At 40.7% G+C, this 21511-nt stretch overlaps 1 protein-coding gene and 1 long non-coding RNA gene across 6 annotated transcripts in view; one reads left to right on the forward strand and one right to left on the reverse strand.

Moving 5' to 3' along the window:
* Nucleotides 1-20320, reverse strand: part of PDCD1LG2 (programmed cell death 1 ligand 2) — a 102988-nt gene extending 82668 nt beyond the window's left edge. For 3 of the 5 annotated variants that reach the window (XM_059889187.1, XM_059889188.1, XM_059889185.1), the window contains exons 1-2: nt 18939-20288; nt 6642-6707 (exon numbers count right to left, since the gene is read on the reverse strand). In XM_059889187.1, the coding sequence (XP_059745170.1) occupies nt 6642-6707; nt 18939-18963 (91 nt within the window). In that variant the 5' untranslated portion in view covers nt 18964-20288. Of the gene's footprint in view, nt 1-6641; nt 6708-18938 lie in introns of all 5 variants that reach the window. The other 2 variants (XM_059889186.1, NM_001292036.1) reach the window with 2 other exon arrangements.
* The window catches only part of LOC104969334 (uncharacterized), a 103704-nt gene that overhangs the window by 73560 nt on the left and 8633 nt on the right, over nt 1-21511 (forward strand). The gene's annotated exons all lie outside the window — the stretch shown is intronic.

Genomic DNA, 21511 nt, shown 5'->3' on the forward strand with positions numbered 1-21511 from the left:
GCGGGTACGATCTCAAAGTAGCTTCTGAATTATGACAGAAGATTAGATCAAATTATGTTCAGTAGGACTTGCTTCATTAATCCATTCATTTAATTAATTCAAAACTTTCATTTAACAAATATTTGGGGATGGCTTCTAGAATACGCTATTTAAGGGGTTGCTTCCACATAAAACATAGTATGAAAAGAGCTTGGGATTTAGTGACAGATGAACCTGGGTTCAAATTCTGAGTGTATCCAGATTATGAACCCTTTGATCTTGATCAAACCTCTATGAGTCTCAGCCTCTTTATCTGCAAAGGTCCAAGGTTAAATCTACCTGTCAGCAGTGTGGTGAAAACTAGATAAACAGCACAAAATGGCTTATTTTGGCAGGTAGTAGGTAGTCAGCAAACATTGGTTCCTTTCTTTTCTACCATGCTTTAGTTCTTGAGAAAGTGGTGTTCTGACCATCCTGGACAACAGATTTCACAGTAAAAATAGACTGGGGGTTTTCAGTTGCTCGAATGATTCACATTGAAATTCTCTTCTGACTGGAGATTTTCCTCCTACCATCCTGCAAATCTTTGAAGGCAGTGCAGGTTGAATTTGTTTTGGTGTCTCCAGTGCCTAGCACATACTAAATTCTAGTTAGAGGTTTAACATATAAGTGACAAAAGAAGGAGAGGAAGAGAAAAAAAAGGATGAGCCTACCCATATTTGCAAAGAGTAGGACATGATTGAGAGACTGAGTATGCATGCACCCATATTCACTTCTGTTTTCCTCTCATCAAACTTCATTTTGCCCTAAATTGCACAAACCGGCATTCTTAATCACCACCCAATGCACCTGTTAGTGTAGTGCACAATATGAATTTTATTAAAAATAAGTGATGAGTTTATATCTTTCTTCCAAACCCTGTTTTAACCACAGCTAGAACATGAACGTGCCTTTCTAACAGAAAGGAGTTCACATCTGCCTGGTATTTTTTGGTACAGAATGGGGGTCGGGGCAGTGCTTCTGTATAAAACAATGCTAATTAAGCTTGCATTTTCTTGGCCACATTGAGAAGACTCTGGGATGATACATGTGAAAAAAGACACTGTGCTTCTAAATTTCCCATATGATTCCATTTTGTGGAATGCCCTGAACACTTGTAATAACTCTCTCCCAAGTCTCCGTAATAGGATACTCCTAAAAGTAGATTCCTAGAATCATCTCCAAATATTTGTTATTAAGTCCTCTTATACCTAAAACAGAGCTACCTGTTTTATTCACTCATCAAATATGTATTAACTATCTTCTATGTGCCTGGTTTAGAAATTTATACTTTTACTCTCTTCATTCCTCCCAAAGAAATCCCAGGGCTGATCTCCTTCAGAATGGACTGGTTGGCCTGGCGTGCTGCGACTCATGGGGTTGCAAAGAGTCGGACATGACTGAGCGACTGATCTGATCTGATCTGATCTTACTCTCTTCATAGTACTTCCTTCTCTTTTATTATACGATAAAAGAAGAACAAGAAACAAGATGGAACAAGAAACAGGGAAGAGAAATGGGGCTTGCAGGTAAAGTTAGTTGCTGAGTCTGAGATTTAACAAGCATCAGAGGACTTTGGTGTAGTCTGTATTGGATTTATTTAGCAAATTTATTTACCACACTTACACTTCTTCTCGTGAGAGAAGGAACACCTGTAACTTCCTCTGGAACTCCCCACAGCATACGGCAGAACTCCCCTCTTCACTGTTTGGGCCTTTGACAAAAACCCATTTTCTGCTTGCTTTTCCCCTCTGCCTTCTACAGAGTGTAAGAGTATATACACACATGGAACCCTTTATGGAAGCATGAAGTGTGCTATCTCTCAGGCAGGTGACATTTTCTGGCTAACATTCACAAGAGGAAAGGGCAATTGGCAAACATGAGTCATGTATCTGAGTCACTCAGAATAACTAGAAGATTGTTAGTTGGTCTAATTTTCCCACAATTGAAGTTTTTAAAACATGCAAAGCTTTCAGCTTGATTACTTGATATAAAATAAGTTTAGGAAAGCAGTACAGTTTTGCAATCCTAAAGTATTCTTGAAAGTGAAAGTGAAGTCGCTCAGTCTTGTCTGACTCTTTGCGACCCCGTGGACTGTAGCACACCAGGCTTCTCTGTCCGTGGGATTTTCCAGGCAAGAGTACTGGAGTGGGTTGCCATTTCCTTCTCCAGGGGATCTTCCCGACCCAGGGATAGAACCCAAGTCTCCTGCATTGCAGGCAGACGCTTTACCCTCTGAGCCATCTTACTTATTGTAAATTACAGAGGAAATCAAAACACTTTTGCAAACAATTCTGTGAAGAGGTTTTTCTCAAGCTTGGCTGCATATTAGAGTCACTAATGAGAGGGCCTCAACCTTAGCCATAGTTGGTATCAGCTTGGGAAGCTTTTAAAACATGCTCAGACCCCACTTTGTATCCTATAAAATTAAATTCTAATCATTTCGTGAGGCCAGCATCAACTAAAAATAATTTCCTGGGAGTTTCTAATGTGCAAGGAGCATTGAGAAACCATTCAAAGTGTTGTTCTCAGTTTTCTTAGGCAGCTAGTTAGGAATGCAGAATCCCAGTCCCTTCCCAGGACTAAAGAAGCAGAACCTGCATTTTGACAAGGCTGGGGGATTCAAATGCATATTAACATTTAAGAAACAGAGTTATAACACTGGTTTGTATTTGGTCTGTTGTGTAAGATAGAGTAACAGTTAACATTTATTAAACACAATGAACCAGACACTAGGCTAAACTGTACATCTCATTTGATGTCCCCAAAGCTGCAAGACTGGAGTCACTGCACTCATTTCACAGATGGGGAAACTGAGGCTTAAAGAAAAGATGCAACTCGCCCAAAGTAAAAAAGTGGGAGCTCATGGACTTGGAATTCACATTCATATCTCTGTGCCCTGAAAGCATGTACTTCTAACAGATATGACTATATATCTACTGGCCTGTGTATACTACATACATTAATGAAACAGATATACTTTCCAGCTTTATACTAAGTAAAAGACATTTGTGTTCTATTTCATATGTCACATGGTTATAAAACTAAACTTCAATGTAGCACTGAACTCCTGATGTCATCAGACAAAGGAGAACACTGAAAAAGTTTCCACAACTGCAAAACTAGGCAGACGAAATATTCATTTGGTCGTCTTGACTAAATTAAAGGGTGAAGGATGTGGCTACAGCATGAAAAATTAATACATGAAGGTTCTTTAGACAGATGAAAATAGCTGGCTTGAGTAATGCTAGAGCCTTTTTGAAAGTTCTTGGGAGAAGTTTGCATTTTATTTGCAATCAGGAGTCAGCACCTGTCATATCTCCAGGAAACACAAAACAATTTATTTGCATTAACTCCCAAGATAGCGTCCTCTTTAAGCTAATTTTATACTTTTTTTCTGCATTAACAGAAACTTAAATGCTTACAGACTTCCTACCTAAGGGATTTGAAAAGTGAGGATGGGTCTAGGCGGGGAGGTGAGAGGGGATTGCTTTACACAGCCAGTCCTCAGAAAACTCTAGTTCCTGGTTCTGGATAGATGCTGCTCTGGACACCTGACTCATGCACTTCTTTTTGCAAGAATGCTGCATGAGACATCTTGTCTACTTGAAATCCCTTCCCCAACCTGATTTTTCTGCTTTGTATATCTCAGGGGTCAGCAGATGTAGTTTTGAAGGCCGGCTATAACCTAGACAGAATGACCCAGGGTGTGGTCCCTGTCCTAGAGTGACGTCAGCATCACCATGGCCATGTGCCTCTTGAGTTTTATTCTTCTCAGATGGATGAAGAAAGAAGGAAGCATCAATGAGAGACATAAGATTGGGGTTACTTTTTCTTCCAAGACATGATGAAGTACAAAAATAAATATTTTTCTTGAATACGTCTAAGTTACAAGATGCCTTAGGTTTTGAAATGAAAATATAAGAAAAAAAAACTGAACTACAACGCTACAGTAATAAGAGAGTGATATGAGTGAAAGCATATATACATAGATCAATAATACAGACAGAGGGCCCAGAAAAAGACTCACACAAAGAGCCAATTGCCTTTTTTTTTTACAAAGGTGCAAAGGCAATCAATAGAAAAAAGACAGTCTTTTCAATAAGTGAACAAATGGGGCTGGAGCGACTGGATGTCCATATACCAAAAAGAAAAATCCCAATCTACACTTCACAAAAATTTTTGTATACTACACAAAAATCAACTGAAGGTGGATGGCAAACCTAAATGTAAAATGTACAACTATAAAATGTTTAGAAGAAAACATAGGAGAAAATCTTTCAGGTCGTGGGTTAGGCAAAGAATTCTTAGATATGACTAGCCATCAAAGAAAAAATTTGATAAATTGGATAGCTTCAAAATTAAAATCTCTCCTTTGCAAAAGACACTGTTAAGAGAATGAAAAGATGAACCACAGACTAGGAGAAAATATTTGCATATCACATATCTGATGAAGAATTTGTATCCAGAATACATAAAAAACTCTCAAAACTGAAAAATAAGAAAATAACCCAATTAAAAATGGTCAATGATTTGATATGCACTTAAGAAGATATATGGATGGGCAATAGGTACATGAAAATATGCTTATCATTGCCAGATACTAGGGAAAGGCAGATTAAACCTCAATGAGATACTTCTGTACACCTATTAGAATGTCTTTAAAAACAAAAATGACAATGTCAATACCAAGTGATGTCAAGGATGTGGAACAATTGGAACTCTCATACTTTACTGGCAGGAATGCAAAAACAGTATAGATACTAAGAACGGCTTGATGGTTTCTTATAAAGTTAAATATATACTTAATGTATGTCTCAGCAATCCCACTCCTAGGTATTCACCCAAGTGAAATGAAACTATGCTTCCACAAAAACCTATATACAAATGTTTAAAGCAACTATATTTATAATTGCCAAAAACAGGAAACAACCCAAAAGTCCCTCAACTGGAAAATGAATAAACAAAATGTGGTGCATACAGACAGTGTGATACTAATCAGCAACAAAAAGAAATGAACTACTGATTCATATAACAATATGGATAAATCTCAAATGCACTGTGATAAGTGAAAGCCAGACAAAAGGTATGTCTAAAAATGATCCCATTTATATAACATTCTGGACAATTTAAAACTATAGGATAGAGTTGGGAGGCGGTTGAGGGACAGTTTTTGTTTGTTTGGTGACAGAACCGTTCTGGGTCTTGATTGTGGTAGTGGCTATATGACTATGTGTGAGCGTGTGTGCTCAGTCATGTCCAATTCTGCGGCCCCATAGACTGTAGCCCACCAGGCTCCTCTGTCAATGCAATGTCCTGGCAAGCATACTGGAACGGGCTGCCATTTTCTATTCTAGGGCATCTTCCTGACCCAGGGATCAAACCTATGTATCCTGCATTGGCAGGTGAATTCTTTACCACTGAGCCACCTGGCAAGTGGCTATATGATTATGCATATGTCAAAACTCATAGATGCTTTTATTTAAAAAAGTATAAATTTTTATGTCAATTTAAAAATTAGTAATTTTAAAATGAAAATATTTTCTGATAGCTTTTCACTTCACACTTTAAATTATTTTACAGATAACACAGTAGACCATCCACAGAGCATTCATATAAGGAAAGAGTTAATTTCACACCTGTCTCCAAAAATCCCAGCTGGCCAGGATCCCTTAGGAAGGAAATATCAAGTGTTCATTCAGCTGCCACTGCAAGGGCAGGGCTGGAGTAAGCAGAATATTGGGGTGTTCTCCAAAGATGGCCCCAAGTCAATGACTCTAGTGCTAGACCCTGCTGGGCAGGGAGGGGGAGGAATTCTACTGGGATCACCTGGAAGAGAGGGGAAAGCTCCTCAAAAATTTATCAGTGCCAACAAAGGCATTCTTTCTCAGTCAAAGGCAGCATGTTGGATGACTTCCCATGGGATTGGGCCTGCTATTACAGAGGACCTAATTCCCTGTGTCCATCTCTGTCTTCCTCTCTTACGTACTGGTGTTCACCACTATAAAGCACTCATGATCCTGACTGAACACGTGAATGGTCTGAACTGCCTTCCTCAGGAAAGTGAAACTCTGAAACTGCTTTCCTCCTTGCCATCTATACCCTCGAGCAGAGTATCTTTCTTCAAAATCCAAAGGCATAGCTTAAGGTTCATTTTTCATTTAGATGCAAGGAAGACTCTGATTTCCCAATTCAAGTAACCCACATTAATGTGTGAATGACCAATGGCTGCTACTGTTGCTTTTTAATAGAGGAAGTGTCTCTGACAGAAGAGAAAAGAACAGCTGCTTGACATCTCATCTTTCAGGACACTTAACCCGTGTTCTCTTGGGTCATTTCAGCAATGATGGTCTGAATGGTCTTGTCATCTTGTTACTATGTTTACTGGAGAGTGGGGATAGATGGACCAATATTATCAGTCCCTGTTTCTGTAAGATAGGGAAACAGGTGTGCACAAGCCACCCTGGGCACCATTCTTTTGACTGCGCTTGTCATAGCCGGTAATCACCCTTTCTCTTAAAGAAAGCCTTTAGCCCAAGGACCACATTCTCATCCTCATCTTCAGCTAGGGGTCATCATCTGTTCCTTTCTCAGGACCCTCCCCAGCCTTTGACTTTTCTTACCTACTGTCTGTTGAAGCTGCAGTCCCAGGCTCAAAATTAGTAGGAGGAACATGCTCTGTACCGGATCTGAAACAGACAATTGAAAGTCTCAGAGCCTTCAGCAGTTTTACTGGATCTCATGATCTGGTCATTTGCTCACTCCTGAAAACAATGAAATGACTGGTAAACAAATCTTTGGGGAGGCAGCAGACCATAGTAGAGTAGAGCTAGGAAGAAAAGTTAAAGGCTGATTGCCTAGAGGAGATGAGAGATAGGGTAAGAAGAAGTGAGGCACTCTGTCGATCCAAATTAGAAGCCCTTCTTCCTTTTCTTGCAACCTTTTCTGAGTATGAACCAGTCCTCGTGACTGATAACCACAAAAGCTGGTTATCTGCACCTCTTTGTTTCTTCCATAGTTTCAGTGTAGGCCTTTGAAAATCAGTCTTGTTCATCAAATGGATACTGTACACCATCATTTCCAGCTGGACTGCAACTCTGGGAACAGAGCTAGATACTCTATAAATATTTGCTAGTTGACTGAGCAGGTAAAGTTGTCAAAGCTCACAAACTTTCCCACTTAAGGACTTCTCACAGCTAAAGTAAAAGAGACAGGGTATAACACTGTCAACTTCTTTGTCTTCAAAGAGGCTTTTAAATTTTATTGGCCTTGGAAGCATTTCTTCAAGGGGAATTAATCAGACAGCGCCATACATCTGAATCAGGTAAAAGCAGAGCTGCTCCGTGTACAATGGAAAGCCAGTGAAGGATTTGGATCAGGAGAATGACATGACCTCATTTACATTTTTAAAAGAAGACTTAGTTTTGGTGTAGACAATAGACTACTGTTGTAAAGGAGAGTGGGACGGGCAAGATTGGAAGCAGAACGATCAGTAAGGAATTTTTTTGCAGAGATGATGATAGTTTAGACCAGAGTAGTGGGGCCAGTGGAGATGAGAGGTGGTCTGTTGAAGGTTTTTTCCATTTATACATTTAAAACATTTATTGAACTTTAAAAATTTGCCCTTTAAATTATTAAAATTTTAACAGCTTTATTGGAGTATAATTGACATACCATACAATAGAGGATTATGTGTGTGTATACATATATATTTAAGACACAGATGATTCAGTGGTATAGCTCAGTGGTTTTTAGTATATTCTACAGAACTGTGCAACCCATACTACTATCCAATTCTGGATTATTCTCATCACTCCAAAAAGGAACCCCATGCCCATTAGCTGAAACACCCCAATTCTTCTTCCCTCTTCCTCCAGTCCCTGGCAACCACTAACCTTCTTTCTGTCTCTATAAACTTGCTTATTCTGGTTATTTCATATAAATAGAATCATACAATATGTGGTCTTTTGTGTCTAGCTTCTTTCACTGAGCATATTATTTTCAAGACTCCTCTGTGTTGTAATGCATTACCAGTCTTCATTCCTTTTTATGACAAGCTGATGGCATCACCAACTCGATGGATGTGAGTTTGAGTGAACTCCGGGAGTTGGTGATGGACAAGGAGGCCTGGCATGCTGTGATTCATGGGGTCGCAAGGAGTCGGACACGACTGAGTGACTGAACTGAACTGAACTGAGCGCTGAAGAACTGATGTTTTTGAACTGTAGTGCTGGAGAAAACTCTTGAGAGTCCCTTGGACTGCAAGGAGATCCAACCAGTCCATTCTAAAGGAGATCAGTCCTGGGTGTTCATTGGAAGGACTGATGTTGAAGCTGAAACTCCAATACTTTGGCCACCTGATGTGAAGAACTGAGTCATTTGAAAAGACCCTGATGCTGGGAAAGATTGAGGGCAGGAGGAGAAGGAGATGACAGAGGATGAGATGGTTGGGTGGCATCACCGACTCAACGGACATGAACTTGGGTGGGCTCTGGGAGTTGGTGATGGACAGGGAGGCCTGGCGTGCTGCAGTTCATGGGGTTGCAAGGAGTTGGACACGACCAAGTGACTGAACTGAACTGAACTGATTATTCTATCGGTGTGTATTCACACCACATCTTTCTTATCCACTCAACAGTTGATAGATATTTGAGTTGTTTCCATTTGTTGGCTATAATGCTGCTATGAACATTCATTTACAAGTTTTTGTATAGATATGTTTCTGAATCACTTGAGTGTACATATAGGAGTGGAACTGCTTGGTTAAATGGTAACTCTGTATTTAACTTTCCCAGAAACTGTCAAACTGTTTATCAAATATATGATTTGCAATGGCTCTTTCCCATCCTGTGATTGTCTTTTCAGTTTCTTGATGGAGTTCTTCGAAGCACAGATGTTTTAATTTAATTGTAACGTACAAATTAATTTTGATGAAGGCTAGTTTTGTCTAAAACTTTCTCTTTTAATTGCTTGTTCTTTAGGTGTCATCTCTAAGAAATCATTGCCTAACCCAGGGTCACAAAGATTTACATCTATGTTTCCTTCTGAGAATTTTTCACAGCTTTAGTTCTTTTATTTACATCTTTAACCCAGTTTGAGTTAATTTTTGTCAATGGTGTGAGGTAAGATTTCACTCATTCATTTGCACGTAGACATCCAATTATCTCTGCACAATTTGTTTAAAACAGTATTCTTTTTCCATTGAATTGTCATAGCACCCTCACCAAAAATCAACTGACCTTAAATGCATGGGCTTAGCTTGAAATCTCAATTCTATTCCATTGATATAAATGTCTGTCTTATGTTTGTACCACAGATTGCTCATTATGTGGTAGCTTTACAGTAAGTTTTGAAATCGGGAAATGTGAATCTTCAAACTTGCTTTTCTTTTTTTAAGACTTTACTTTTATTATTATTTGATGTGTGGCTATTCTTGCTCTCTTGCATTTCCATGTGAATTTTAGGAAAAACTTGTCCATTTCCACACAAGAAAGCAGCTGGAATTTTGACAGGGATTGCACTAAATCTGTAGGTCTATTGGGGAATACAGCCATTTTTATAACATTAAGTCTTCTAATCCATGAATGCAGCATGTTTTTCCATTTATTTAAGTATTCTATATTTTTAAAGAAGATTTGATGGGAATTGCTGACAGGTTGTAAATATAGTTTAACAAAAGTAAATAAATCTAGGAAAATTTCTAGGTTTGGGGCTTGAGTCATTAGGAATGGAGATACCTATTAAAAAGCAGAAAACTAAGAAAGAAGCAGATTTGAGAGCAGAAATCAAGAACTGTATTTGGAATATCTTTGGTTTGAAATGACTATTAGACTCCAAGTAAAGATGTTTAGTAGGCAGGCGGACAACTGGTGGTCCAAAGTTTAGGACAGAGATACACATTTGGACAGAGATACACATTTGGGAGTCATTAATGCCTAAGTGTTACTTAAAGCCATAGTGCTGCATGGTGTCTCCTAAAGAGAGAGAGAGAGAAGGGACACTGTCAAAGGACTGAGATATGGGGCATTCCAACATTTATGGGTCTTTGAGGGGAATACTAACAAAGCGAACTGGGAGAATGGGTATAAAGGCAAATTAAGCATCTCTTATTTTCTATATTCTGATGCTTTCACATCTGGAGTCTTGTTGACTCTAGAAGGACTGCCTCCTCAGGATTAGCCAATTCCTAGAGAGAGTAAACAACTTACCTATTTCATATGCAAATCAACCTATCCAGAGCCCTACCTCTAATCACCTCCTTTTGGGGCTTTCACACTCTGGGCCACTTTATATGTATCTGCTCTGATCACCCTAGGGCCAAATAACAGATTATTCAAACTAGCCCAATTCCTTCCTATGGAAACCACAGTGAGGGCTCCTGCCCACTTTGCCCCCCTCTCCTTCTACCTCCTGTGCAACACTGGTATTTGCCTGTATGTCCCTCTGTGGTGTGGCATGCCCCTTTTCTCTTGGCATCTGTGACTATAACAAACTATTTTTTCAATTACAGTCACCTGATCTGTTGGCTTCACCACTAGTAAATAATAATAAAATAACAGATAAAATAATGAACAAAAATTAAAAAAATAATAATAATAAAACCTAGAGTTTAAAACATAGAAGGAGGGAGTTATCAGTTGAGCCAAATGCTCCTGAGCACTGGATTTAGTAGTATGAAGGTCACGGATGACCCGGGTAAGCACAGTATCAGTAGACTTCATACAGATAAAAATAGGAAGTAAGGAAGTGGAGGCAACAGAATACGGGCAACTTTTTAGAGAACAGTGCTATAAAAAGGGGAAGAGATATGAGGCAGTAGCTAGAAGGGAATGCAAGGTCCACAGGGGTCTGTATTCTTGTTTTTAATTTAGGGAGGGAGATATTACAGCAGGTAACAACTGGGTATGATAGTCATACCATACGCATATAGTCATACTATAGGAAAGCGGAGCGCTGAAGAATTGATGCTTTTGAACTGTGGTATTAGAGAAGACTCTTGAGAGTCCCTTGGACTGCAAGAAGATCCAACCAGTCCATCCTAAAGAAAATTAGTCCTGAATATTCATTGGAAGGACTGATGCTGAAGCTCCAATACTTTGACCACCTGATGTGAAGAACTGACTCATTGGAAAAGACCCTGATACTGGGAAAGATTGAAGGCTGGAGGAGAAGGGGATGACAGAGGATGAGATGATTGGATGGCATCACCGACTCAATGGACATGAGTTTGAGTAAACTCTGGGAGTTGGGGATGGACAGGGAGGCCTGGCATGGTGCAGTCCATGGGGTCGTAAAGAGTCGGACATGACTGAGCGACTGAACTGAACAACTGGGAACAAAATCTAGTGCTTTCCAGCAAGAAATGCTCAAGACACACCTTTGCTGGACTTGAAAACTCTCTTCCTTATTGTAAATGCAAATATATCCAGAAAAGATATCATTTTAAGCTGCATCTGTAGCCTAGCACTTTCTGAGCATTTTTGTTTCTAGAATACAAAAGGATAGCATGTAGCATATAGTTCTGGCGACAGAAAGGACTCCGGATTCACCCAATACTGGTTCTAACTTCCCCTTCTTCCCTCCCCATCCAAGGGGACTTTCCTTGCACACTGCTTCCTTGAGCCAACTAAGAGAGAGTCACTGTCATAAAGGTACTTTCCAACCAGAAGTCTTTCATCTAAGGATAATGTGCCCCATGCAATGATTAAGAGTTCAGGTTCTAATGTCAGGAACATCCTGAGTTCAAATTCTGAGTCTACCAATTATTAGCCTCTTTCCTGGTGGCTCAGATGGTAAAGAATCTGCCTGCAATGCAGGAGACGCAGGATCAATCCCTGGGTTGGGAAGATCCTCTGGAGAAGGGAATGACTACCCACTTCATTATTCTTGCCTGGAGAATTCCTTGGACAGAGGAGCCTGGCAGGCTATAGTCCATGGGATCACAAAGAGTCAGACATAACTGAGTGACTAACACTTTCACTTTCAAGACCTTAGATAGTTTATAAAAACTTCTGTATTCCATTTCCATAAAGAGTCAGTAATAATAACTCTTACTTCAAGCCAGAACCCTGGGAGGTCATCTTAAACCTACTCATCTCTCATCTTACACATTCAGTCCATCCCTCAGTCCTATTAATTCTACTTCCTGGATACTTCCTGATGATGCCTCTTCTTCCCACAGCCCTACTATCACCTTAATTCAGCTTCACATCATTTTTCCTTACACCACAGCATAGCCTCCTCATGCCATTTTTACCTTCTAGTCTTGCTTCCTTCTGTTCCATCCTTCTCTAGTGGTCACAAATCTTGGAGTCATCCTTGATTCCTATGTTTTCTCACCTACATCTGATTCATGAATAAATGCTATAAGCCGTTATTTAAAATATATCCAGAATCTGACCACATCTCACTGCCTCTATTAATGTATCAATCTCAGCCATCACTGTCTCTCATGGTGATTCTAACTTTGGCTTCCTACAGGTGATTCTCAACACAGGAACCAGAGCGAGTCTTTAAAAATATGAGTTGAATCATGTCTGCTCAAAACATTTTGGTGGCTCAATATTTCACTGAGAATAAAATCATAAGTCCTTCCAATAACCCAAATAAGAGAGGCCTCTGTGTTAAGCCCCTCCTGCCATGCTTTAGAAAACCCTATTGTGGCCATGCCCCTTCTGCAGTGTGGGGTGTTTGCTGGGCTGAGAGGTATTATCTGGAGCCCTTGACCTTACCGCATGACCCATTACAATCTGTGTCTTTGGGATGCTAGACTTCCCTGACCAAATGGCCCTGAGCCCACTTCCAGCCTGTGCAATACCTTCCTCACACCCACCCCTTTAAGAGTGGATCTTGCTGCCAGTGTGCCTATCCCCGCCCTTGGATGTTTTCTTTGCTCTTTCTAGTGAGACTGCCTTATATAAAATTGCAACAGCACCACCTCCCCCCGTCCCCAGCATTTCCAATTTTCCTTGTCTGTCTCTCTTTCCCAAAACTTTTGTTACCATTGAATTTACCATATAATGTACCTGTTTTATTGTATTATTAATATTACCTGCTGTCTTCCATTATAATATAATCACTCAAAGGGCAGGGATCTTTGTCTGTTTGCTTACTGCTATGCCTTCAGCCCTAAGCACAGTCTGGCAATAAGGAGGCACTCAGTTCATATCTATTGGATTAACCATCCCTTTACCTAGCAGGCAGAACAATCTCTTGAAAACTGAATAATCAAACCTAAACCATGTCACTCCTGCTTAAAAGACTTCAACAGCTCCCACTGTTTACAAGGTGATGTCTTCAAGGCTAGAACAGGAGCTCTTTGTACAGTCATCCCCTGGTATCTTGCAGGGTATTGGTTCCAGGATTGTCTGCAGATACCAAAATCCAGGGATACTCAAGTCCATTATGTAAAGTGGCATAGCATAGCTGGCCATATACATAGGGTTGTAGAGCCCTTTGGATGAAAAAGGTGGACTGCACTTGATTTGGTCCTTACAACTGTGTGCTGAACAGACAAGTGAATGAGTGTTTGTATGCACAGCAATTTAGCATCATACTCAGGAATCTTAGTCTCAGTTCAGTTCAGTCGCTCAGTCGTGTCCGACTCTTTGCGACCCCATGAATCGCAGCACGCCAGGCCTCCCTGTCCATCACCATCTCCCGGAGTTCACTCAAATTCACGTCCATCAAGTCGGTGATGCCATCCAGCCATCTCATCCTCTACAGACTCCCAATTGACACAATTCTATCAGAGAAACAGAAACTATATAGCGGCTGTTTATTTTGGCTGCACACAAGAACTTTTTATCAAACAGAGCCACTCATGCATGGGGAGGCCTCATTCCTGGAATTCTTTAAGCACAGGGTACATGCTGAAACAAAGGTTTCCACAAGAGGTAGAAAGTGATCCCTTTTTAACAGTAAGATTATTGACAAGATTATCTCCCAGAAGAATGCTTCCACAGGTATCTCAAGCCCCTCACCAACCTCCCTCAAAACACAGCAATCTGGATAAGACTTCTGCCTCCTGGGCTCCTTAGGAGAACCACATTTTCCGAAAAAAAAAGTGGATTCTTAAAGCATTTAATGTTAGGGAAGTATGAATTCTTTCATACTCAGTCAGGCAGGGCCTGGAAGAATTTATCTGGAGAGTTTATAGGGTGTATTGCCTAAATCAATTAACTTGATGCATCATTTACAGAGTGCCGATGGGTGAGGTACTTCTTCAGCCAAATGAGCGTTGTGATGACTCTTCTCCACAATGCAATGAACATGTTCAAACAACCACAGCCTTCTCTAGCTTTCTCTTTTAAAACTCACCTTTGTTTTGGATTTAACTATTTTCCTATGCCTTGCCTATGCCCGGTCAGTTGTTCATTTCATCTTAATTATATATCCCTTATGGATGGATTTGGTTTTGCTAGTCTTTCCATCAAGCAGAGGAAGATTATAGCTATCCTTGTATCAGGCAGGATGAAGTGAAGTGAAGTGAAGTGAAGTCGCTCAGTTGTGTCAGACTCTTTGCGACCCCATGGACTGTAGCCTATCAGGCTCCTCCGTCCATGGGATTTTCCAGGCAAGAGTACTGGAGTGGATTGCCATTTCCTTCTCCAGGAGATCTTCCCAACCCAGGAATCAAACCTGGGTCTCCAGCATTGCAGGCAGACGCTTTAACGTCTGAGCCACCAGGGAAGCCCTTAATGAAAGAAAGGAATGTCTTAAAACTCAGAATGGCACCAGGCCCCTCACCCATAATAAATACTTTGGAATGTGAGTGGAAAAAATAGTTTTTAATCAAGTAATCAGTTTAGCTGAATTTCTTAATTTCTGGATAATTCTTAATGAAGTTCTGAGTAGTTCTTGATAATTCTGCCTGTGAGCATGTCGTAGTAGTTGAGGGCAAGGCAAGTAGTTGAGGGAAGTATGAACTCTTTCATACTCAGTCAGGCAGGGCCTGAAAGAATGACCTAAAATGGAACAAAATGGCATAGGATAAGCTTTGAGAAATTTTCTTGTGGCTCCAAGAGGAGTCAAGAAAGGCCCTCTTGGTCAGGAGATAATCAAGCTTGAGAGTGAGAAGAAATGAAAGCTACCATTTTTAGATTTGTGAAAGGTCCTGCTCAAATTGCTGTCCTCTTTCTGTTGTCACCCAGGCCACTAGAGAAGCTGCTGCTATTGGTGGCATGGTGGAAGGTTTAGGAGACAGGAGATCCGGTCTTTGTCTCTGCTGCCTTAGGAACTTATTCTCCACTTTCTACAAAAGAAGGGTGAACTAGGTGATTTCCACAGTCCCTTCCATGTGCCATCTATGCAGCTAACAACCAATCTCAACTATTTTGTTTCACCATGTTAGGTAATCCTCAAGTGTGCAACATACCAAGATTTTTGATGAACCATGAAAACTTTAATACTTTTAGGTATTAATGTGTGATTCCATTTCTAACTACCAAAAGTACTATTGGCATATCAGTAACATTTGATCACTAGTGAAAGTTACAATAAGTAAGATTGGCCTTATTCCAGCTAAAGTCTTTCACTCCTTTCCTCTAAAAGGCATTTAAGAAAGAGAGTTAAGATGATATCATAGAGATAATTGATACATTTTAACTTATAAATGTGTATTTATATGAATGTGTGTGAGGGTTCACTCGTGTCTGAGTCTTTCCAACCCCATGGACTATAGTCCACCAGGTTCCTTTGTCTATAAGATTATCCCAGCAAGAATATTGGAGTGAGTTGCCACTTCCTCCTTCAGGGGCTCTTCCCAACTAAGGGATCTAACTCATGTCTCCTGCGGCTCCTGCACTGGCAGGTAGATTCTTTACCACTGAGTCACATGGGAAGCCAATATGAATGTGTTCAGTTCAGTTCAGTCGCTCATTTGTGTCCAACTCTTTGTGACTCCATGAATTGCAGCACGCCAGGCCTCCCTGTCCATCACCAACTCCCGGAGTTCACTCAGACTCACGTCCATCGAGTCAGTGATGCCATCCAGCCATCTCATCCTCTGTCGTCCCCTTCTCCTCCTGCCCCTAATCCCTGCCAGGATCAGAGTCTTTTCCAATGAGTCAACTCTTTGCATGAGGTGGCCAAAGTACTGGAGTTTCAGCTTTAGCATCATTCTTTCCAAAGAACACCCAGGACTGATCTCCTTTAGAATGGACTGGTTGGATCTCCTTGCAGTCCGAGGGACTCTTAAGAATCTTCTCCAACACCATAGTACAAAAGCATCAATTCTTCGGCACTCAGCTTTCTTCACAGTCCAACTCTCACATCCATACACAACTAATGGAAAAACCATAGCCTTGACTAGATGAACTTTTGTTGACAAAGTAATGTCTCTGCTTTTGAATATGCTATCTAGGTTGGTCATAACTTTCCTTCCAAGGATTAAGCGTCTTTTCATTTTATGGTTGCAATCATGATCTGCAGTGATTTTGGAACCCCCCAAAATAAAGTCTGACACTGTTTCCACTCTTTCCCCATCTATTTCCCATGAAGAGATGGAACCAGATGCCATGATCTTAGTTTTCTGAATGTTGAGCTTTAAGCCAACTTTTTCACTCTCCTCTTTCACTTTCATCATATGAATGTGTACATAGACATAAAGTTGAACTTTTGATCTGAGACCCAGGTAGACTATCTGTAGACTTAAGACACAATTCTAATGAATTTAGCTTAGCAGTTCAAATTTAACTTAAATTCAAATTGAATCTCAACTTTTTAATCAATAAATAGTAAGCTCCCATTTTTTCAAGTTTTTATAATAGACTGTGAGAATCAATAGAAGGATTCACCTAAGAAAGCATCCCTACATTTAAAGACATTATAACACAGTCAGAAGGTTAAAACTTGTACACATTAAAAATAATAAGTGGCATAGAATATTTTGCATGAAGATGAAAAAACCCTGGAAGCTGACTGGTAGTGATGGGATTTGAAGTGAGTCTTTGAAGCACTGATAGGAATTGGAGAGCTGAAACAACTCTTAAGGGCACTGCAGACGGCCCAGGAACAAACACGTAGGGCATGTTGAGGAAGACAATGAAGAGCATAACCTGGCTGGAAATATAATTTGAGAATGTTAAGAGCTTAATACCAGGTAGAGCTGCCAAGAAAGACAGTGACAGTCACTCAAACACTGAGTGACAATAACAAAGAAGTTTGGAAAGATTAAATCTAAGTTTTGTTTTTTTTTTCCCTTTAGTATATAATGGTGGAAAAGTGGAATTAGAGGCCAGCTACTTGATTAGGGGTTCACAGTATTCATCCAGAAGTTTGGTAAAGCCCCATATTTAGGGTCAAAAAAAAAAAAAAAAAAAGGAAGAAAGGGAAAGGAAGGAGAAATTTATTATAAGACAACTGATGGGAAAATTGACAAAACAATTGACAAGTGATCAGCCACATGGGAAAGAAAGAGAAGCAACAAGTTGATTGTGATTTTTGAGGCCAGACTGTCAAGACAATATTGATGTTATTGGGGGTGGGGAACAAATATAAGACCAAGAACTGATTTTTAAAGGGAAGATGATGGGTTGAGTTTGAGTCAAGAAGTAATGCAAGGCAGTCAAGAAAACTGTAGGTCTAAAGTTTGGGACACTATTTGAGACTAGAGATAAAAAGTTAATTCTGATAAAAATGTAAGATGATACTAAGGAATAAATTAACTCTCTGAGAGGGAGAGTATAAAAAAAAGAGATTAGAAAGGAAAAGTCTGAACTCTGAGGAACGCTCCAAAATTTGGAGAGTAGGAGTAAGAGACCAGAGAAGAAGGCAGAGAAGAAATGATCTAAGAGTGAGAAGCTTCATTATCACAATATCTCAGAGCCATGGGAGGAAAATCCCAAGAAGCAGAAGGGGCTGATAATAGAAAGATCAGGAGAGTAAGAACTGGGAATCAGTCCCAGGGGTATTGGAAAAGGCTGGAGAGCACCGAGGTGACTGGGGCTGGATAAACTTTCAGATTCCTCCATCTATCCTAGAATTCTGCGAGTTGATTTGAAAATTAGGGGAACACAACCTGAGGAAGCCCCATTGCAGAAGACCCAGGATGGGATATGAGGAGGCCAGGATGCAGTTGCCTCATTACAGGGTAACCCAAGTATGACACGGTTAATGCTGGTGGCATATTTGGATGTTGCCATGTGGAATAAAAATGACACACAACAACCTAAGGATCGCTGTCCAGTGCATCTTAAAGCAAGTCAATCTGAGGTGTAACTCCTAATACTGTCCCTGAGGAATCTGCTTCACTTCCATCAGTCCCGTTGCCTGCTATATTTTATGCAAACATCCCACATCTGATGATTTACCTGCCATTTCATCAAATCAACTAATTCAACAACTGAACAAGCACTCAGTGAGAACCTATGCATATACACTATGATAGGCACTCAGGATTCAGAGGACCTAAAAGGTGTGTCTTACCCTACAAGGAGCTGAAGTTTAATGGAAAGGTTCACAGACAGAAGAAATCTGAAAAGACACCTTGAACAGAAAGCAAGGAAGATATGTTGATAGTGAGAGTTCAGGTAATGAAGGCAAATAGACCAGTTGAGTGGCAACAGATACAGTTCATCTATTCATAAACTCTTAGACTTCAAAGGGAGCTTAAAGAACATCCAGGTCAACTGGCATTTAACTCCTGCTACAACTGTCTGAGGGCTTCCCAGGTGGTGTTAGTGGTAAAGAACCTGCCTGCCAATCCAGGAGACGTAAGAGCCATAGGTTTGATCCCTGGTTCAGAAGCTCCCCTGGAAGAGGGCATAGCAACCTACTCCAGTGTTCTTGCCTGGAGAATCCCATGCATAAGGAAGCCTGGCAGGCCACAGTCCATGCGGTTACAAAGAGTTGGACGTGACTGAAACAACCTGCCACACATGCACAACTATCTGATTACTGCTCACAGTGAATATTCTTACCGTGCATTTTACCAATGTATGTCATTCATTTCCTTCCACAGGACCACAGAATTTCAGGGTTAGAAGACCTTAAAGTGAAAGTGAGAGTGAAGCCGTTCAGTCTTGTCCGACTCTTTGTGACCCCGTGGACTGTAGCCCACCAGGCTCCTCTGTCCATGGGATTCTCCAGGCAAGAATACTGGAGTGGGTTGCCATTTCCTTCTCCAGGGGATCTTCCCAACCCAGGGATCAAACCTGGGTCTCCTGCATTGCAGGCAGATGCTTTACCCTCTGAGCCACCAGGGAAGCCCTTATCTATAGGTAATTTCATTCAAGTTTCACCTCCTCACTTCAACCATTTCTCACATGAGTTCCTTATCATCTCTATTCTATTATGTACACATGGGTAGTGACCAGTAGTGGTTTTCCTTCATTTTGCTAAACTTTCTTTTATCATTTTATGTAGAATAGAAGCCCTTTAGTAGGCCCAAGTCACACTTTTGTTAAATAATGGTTGTTTATAAGTTAATGCGCATGGTTGGTTTTTTTGCCGTGTCCCTCAGCATGTTGGCTCTTACTTCCCTGACCAGGAATCAAACCTGCAACCCCTGCATTGGAAGCTAGGAGTCTTAACCAGTGGATCGCCAGGGAAGTCCTGGTTTGTTTGTTTGTTTTAAACAACTGATTTTTAGAACATATCTTGTAAACACAGGCTACTGTGGAATGTTGACTGCCTGCCAAAGGGTTAATCACAAACAGATGTTGGATGTAAAAAACCAAATTTTTAAGTTCCATTAACTTTCCAAAATTCTAAGTGGAGTGACAATTTCAGGAATATTTCAATTTTTTCCATTCACATTTATTTTGTGCAGAAAACAAAAACAAAAACAACAACTCACCTTTTAAAACTGCTCAGCAAGAATAATAAGCATAGGACCAACAAGAGAAATCCTACTGTTTTGAGGACAGGTGGAAATTAGCTTGTTTATGCCCCTGAACACAATTTCTGAGGCAGTTTCTCACATCTCCAATGGTGTGGAGAGAAAATGTGCCTGCACTTACCCGACTGTGGCAGCCTCATCATGGTCCGCAACACCAACTCACAAAATGAGACAATCACAGCCCATTTGATACTCCCATCAGGCCTTGGTGAGGCTCCTCAGGCAAAGACTCAAAAAGAAAATAAAACAACAAACAGTAGCTGTTTGTCAGTCCTCACAGAAGCCAACAAAACAAACAGCCAAAATGAAAATAAAACCTAGGTTGCTGCCTGGGTTCTTTCTAGCTGGCAGAGGGACAGCTAGAAAGGAGATGGCGGCTGACAGAAAAATATGGAGATAAGGTACATTAAGCAAGAGGAGAAAAGATATCATCCCCATCCAGCTCAGGCTTTCTCTTAACATGAGGACAATTCAAACCAAAACTGATTCTAAGGAACTGATTACAGCCCAGCCTACTGGGAGGTTTTTGTTTCACTTTCAGCGTTGCACATTCTAGCTACGCACCAAGAAGTTTGCATAGATATTATCTGTTTTCTTAGGCTGCTGTAACAAATCACTACAACCTGAGTGGCTTAAAACCACAGACAGTGTATCTACATTTCTCTCACAATTTCTGAGGCTAGAAGTCAGAGGTCAAGGTGTCACATGGCCATACTCCTGCTGAAGGCTCCAGGGAAGAATGCTTCCTTGCCTCTTCCTACCTTCTGGGGACTCCTGTCAAACCTTGGCATTCCTTGGCTGCAGCTGATCATCCCAATCTCTGCCTTCATCTTCACCTTATTTATGACCTTATTCCTTGCTCATATTCTTTGTGTCCTCTCCTCTTCTTATAAGAACACCAGCCATTGTGTTAGTGCCCACCCTACTTCAGTATGACCTCATCTTAACTAATTACATTTGCTAACACCCTAGTTTCAAATAAGGTCACATTCAGAGGCTCCAGTGGGCATGGAATTTTGGGGGAACACTATTCAACCCACTACAGAGCTTCATTTCATTCTTGGAGCAACTTGTGGTCTAGATACTGTTAGACCCATGATACATATGAGGAAACAGTTGACATCAAGCAACCTTTCCTCAGTTGCATGGCTGTATTTGAACTCAGGCCTCCGAGGCCCCACTACACCATGAGGCTTTTCAATAGGGAGACTCAAACCTGGTGGCAAGGAAAGGACAACTTGCATGTAGTCCTAGAAGACCAACTCAATTCCTATGACCCCAATTCACTTGGTTCATAGGAATGAGGTCAGAAGAGACAGGGTAGGTTTTCTTAGTCATATTTCTCTGATGTGTTCTAATCCTCTTAACATGTCGTACCTCTAAATCTCCCCTGCCTAACTGTTTTTCTTTTGAAAAAGCAGCATTTTCCTTTCCTCCTTCTCATTCTTTATATTTCATCTCTTAAAGCAGAAGGGATGAAACTTGTAGTAGCTGCAAATAGGAGTGGCTGCCTAGACCCCGAGAATTGGGCTGTGTGGGGAACTGCTTCTCCACCCATAGCTCTAGCCATATGCTTTTAATGAGAGTTGCCTGCTGTTACTTGACCTTCCTTCGGAGAATGGACGAATATCCCCTGCAAGACTCTAAAAAGTT

The sequence above is a fragment of the Bos taurus genome, chromosome 8 (genome assembly GCF_002263795.3).
Source record: "Bos taurus isolate L1 Dominette 01449 registration number 42190680 breed Hereford chromosome 8, ARS-UCD2.0, whole genome shotgun sequence".
Lineage (NCBI taxonomy): Eukaryota > Metazoa > Chordata > Mammalia > Artiodactyla > Bovidae > Bos > Bos taurus.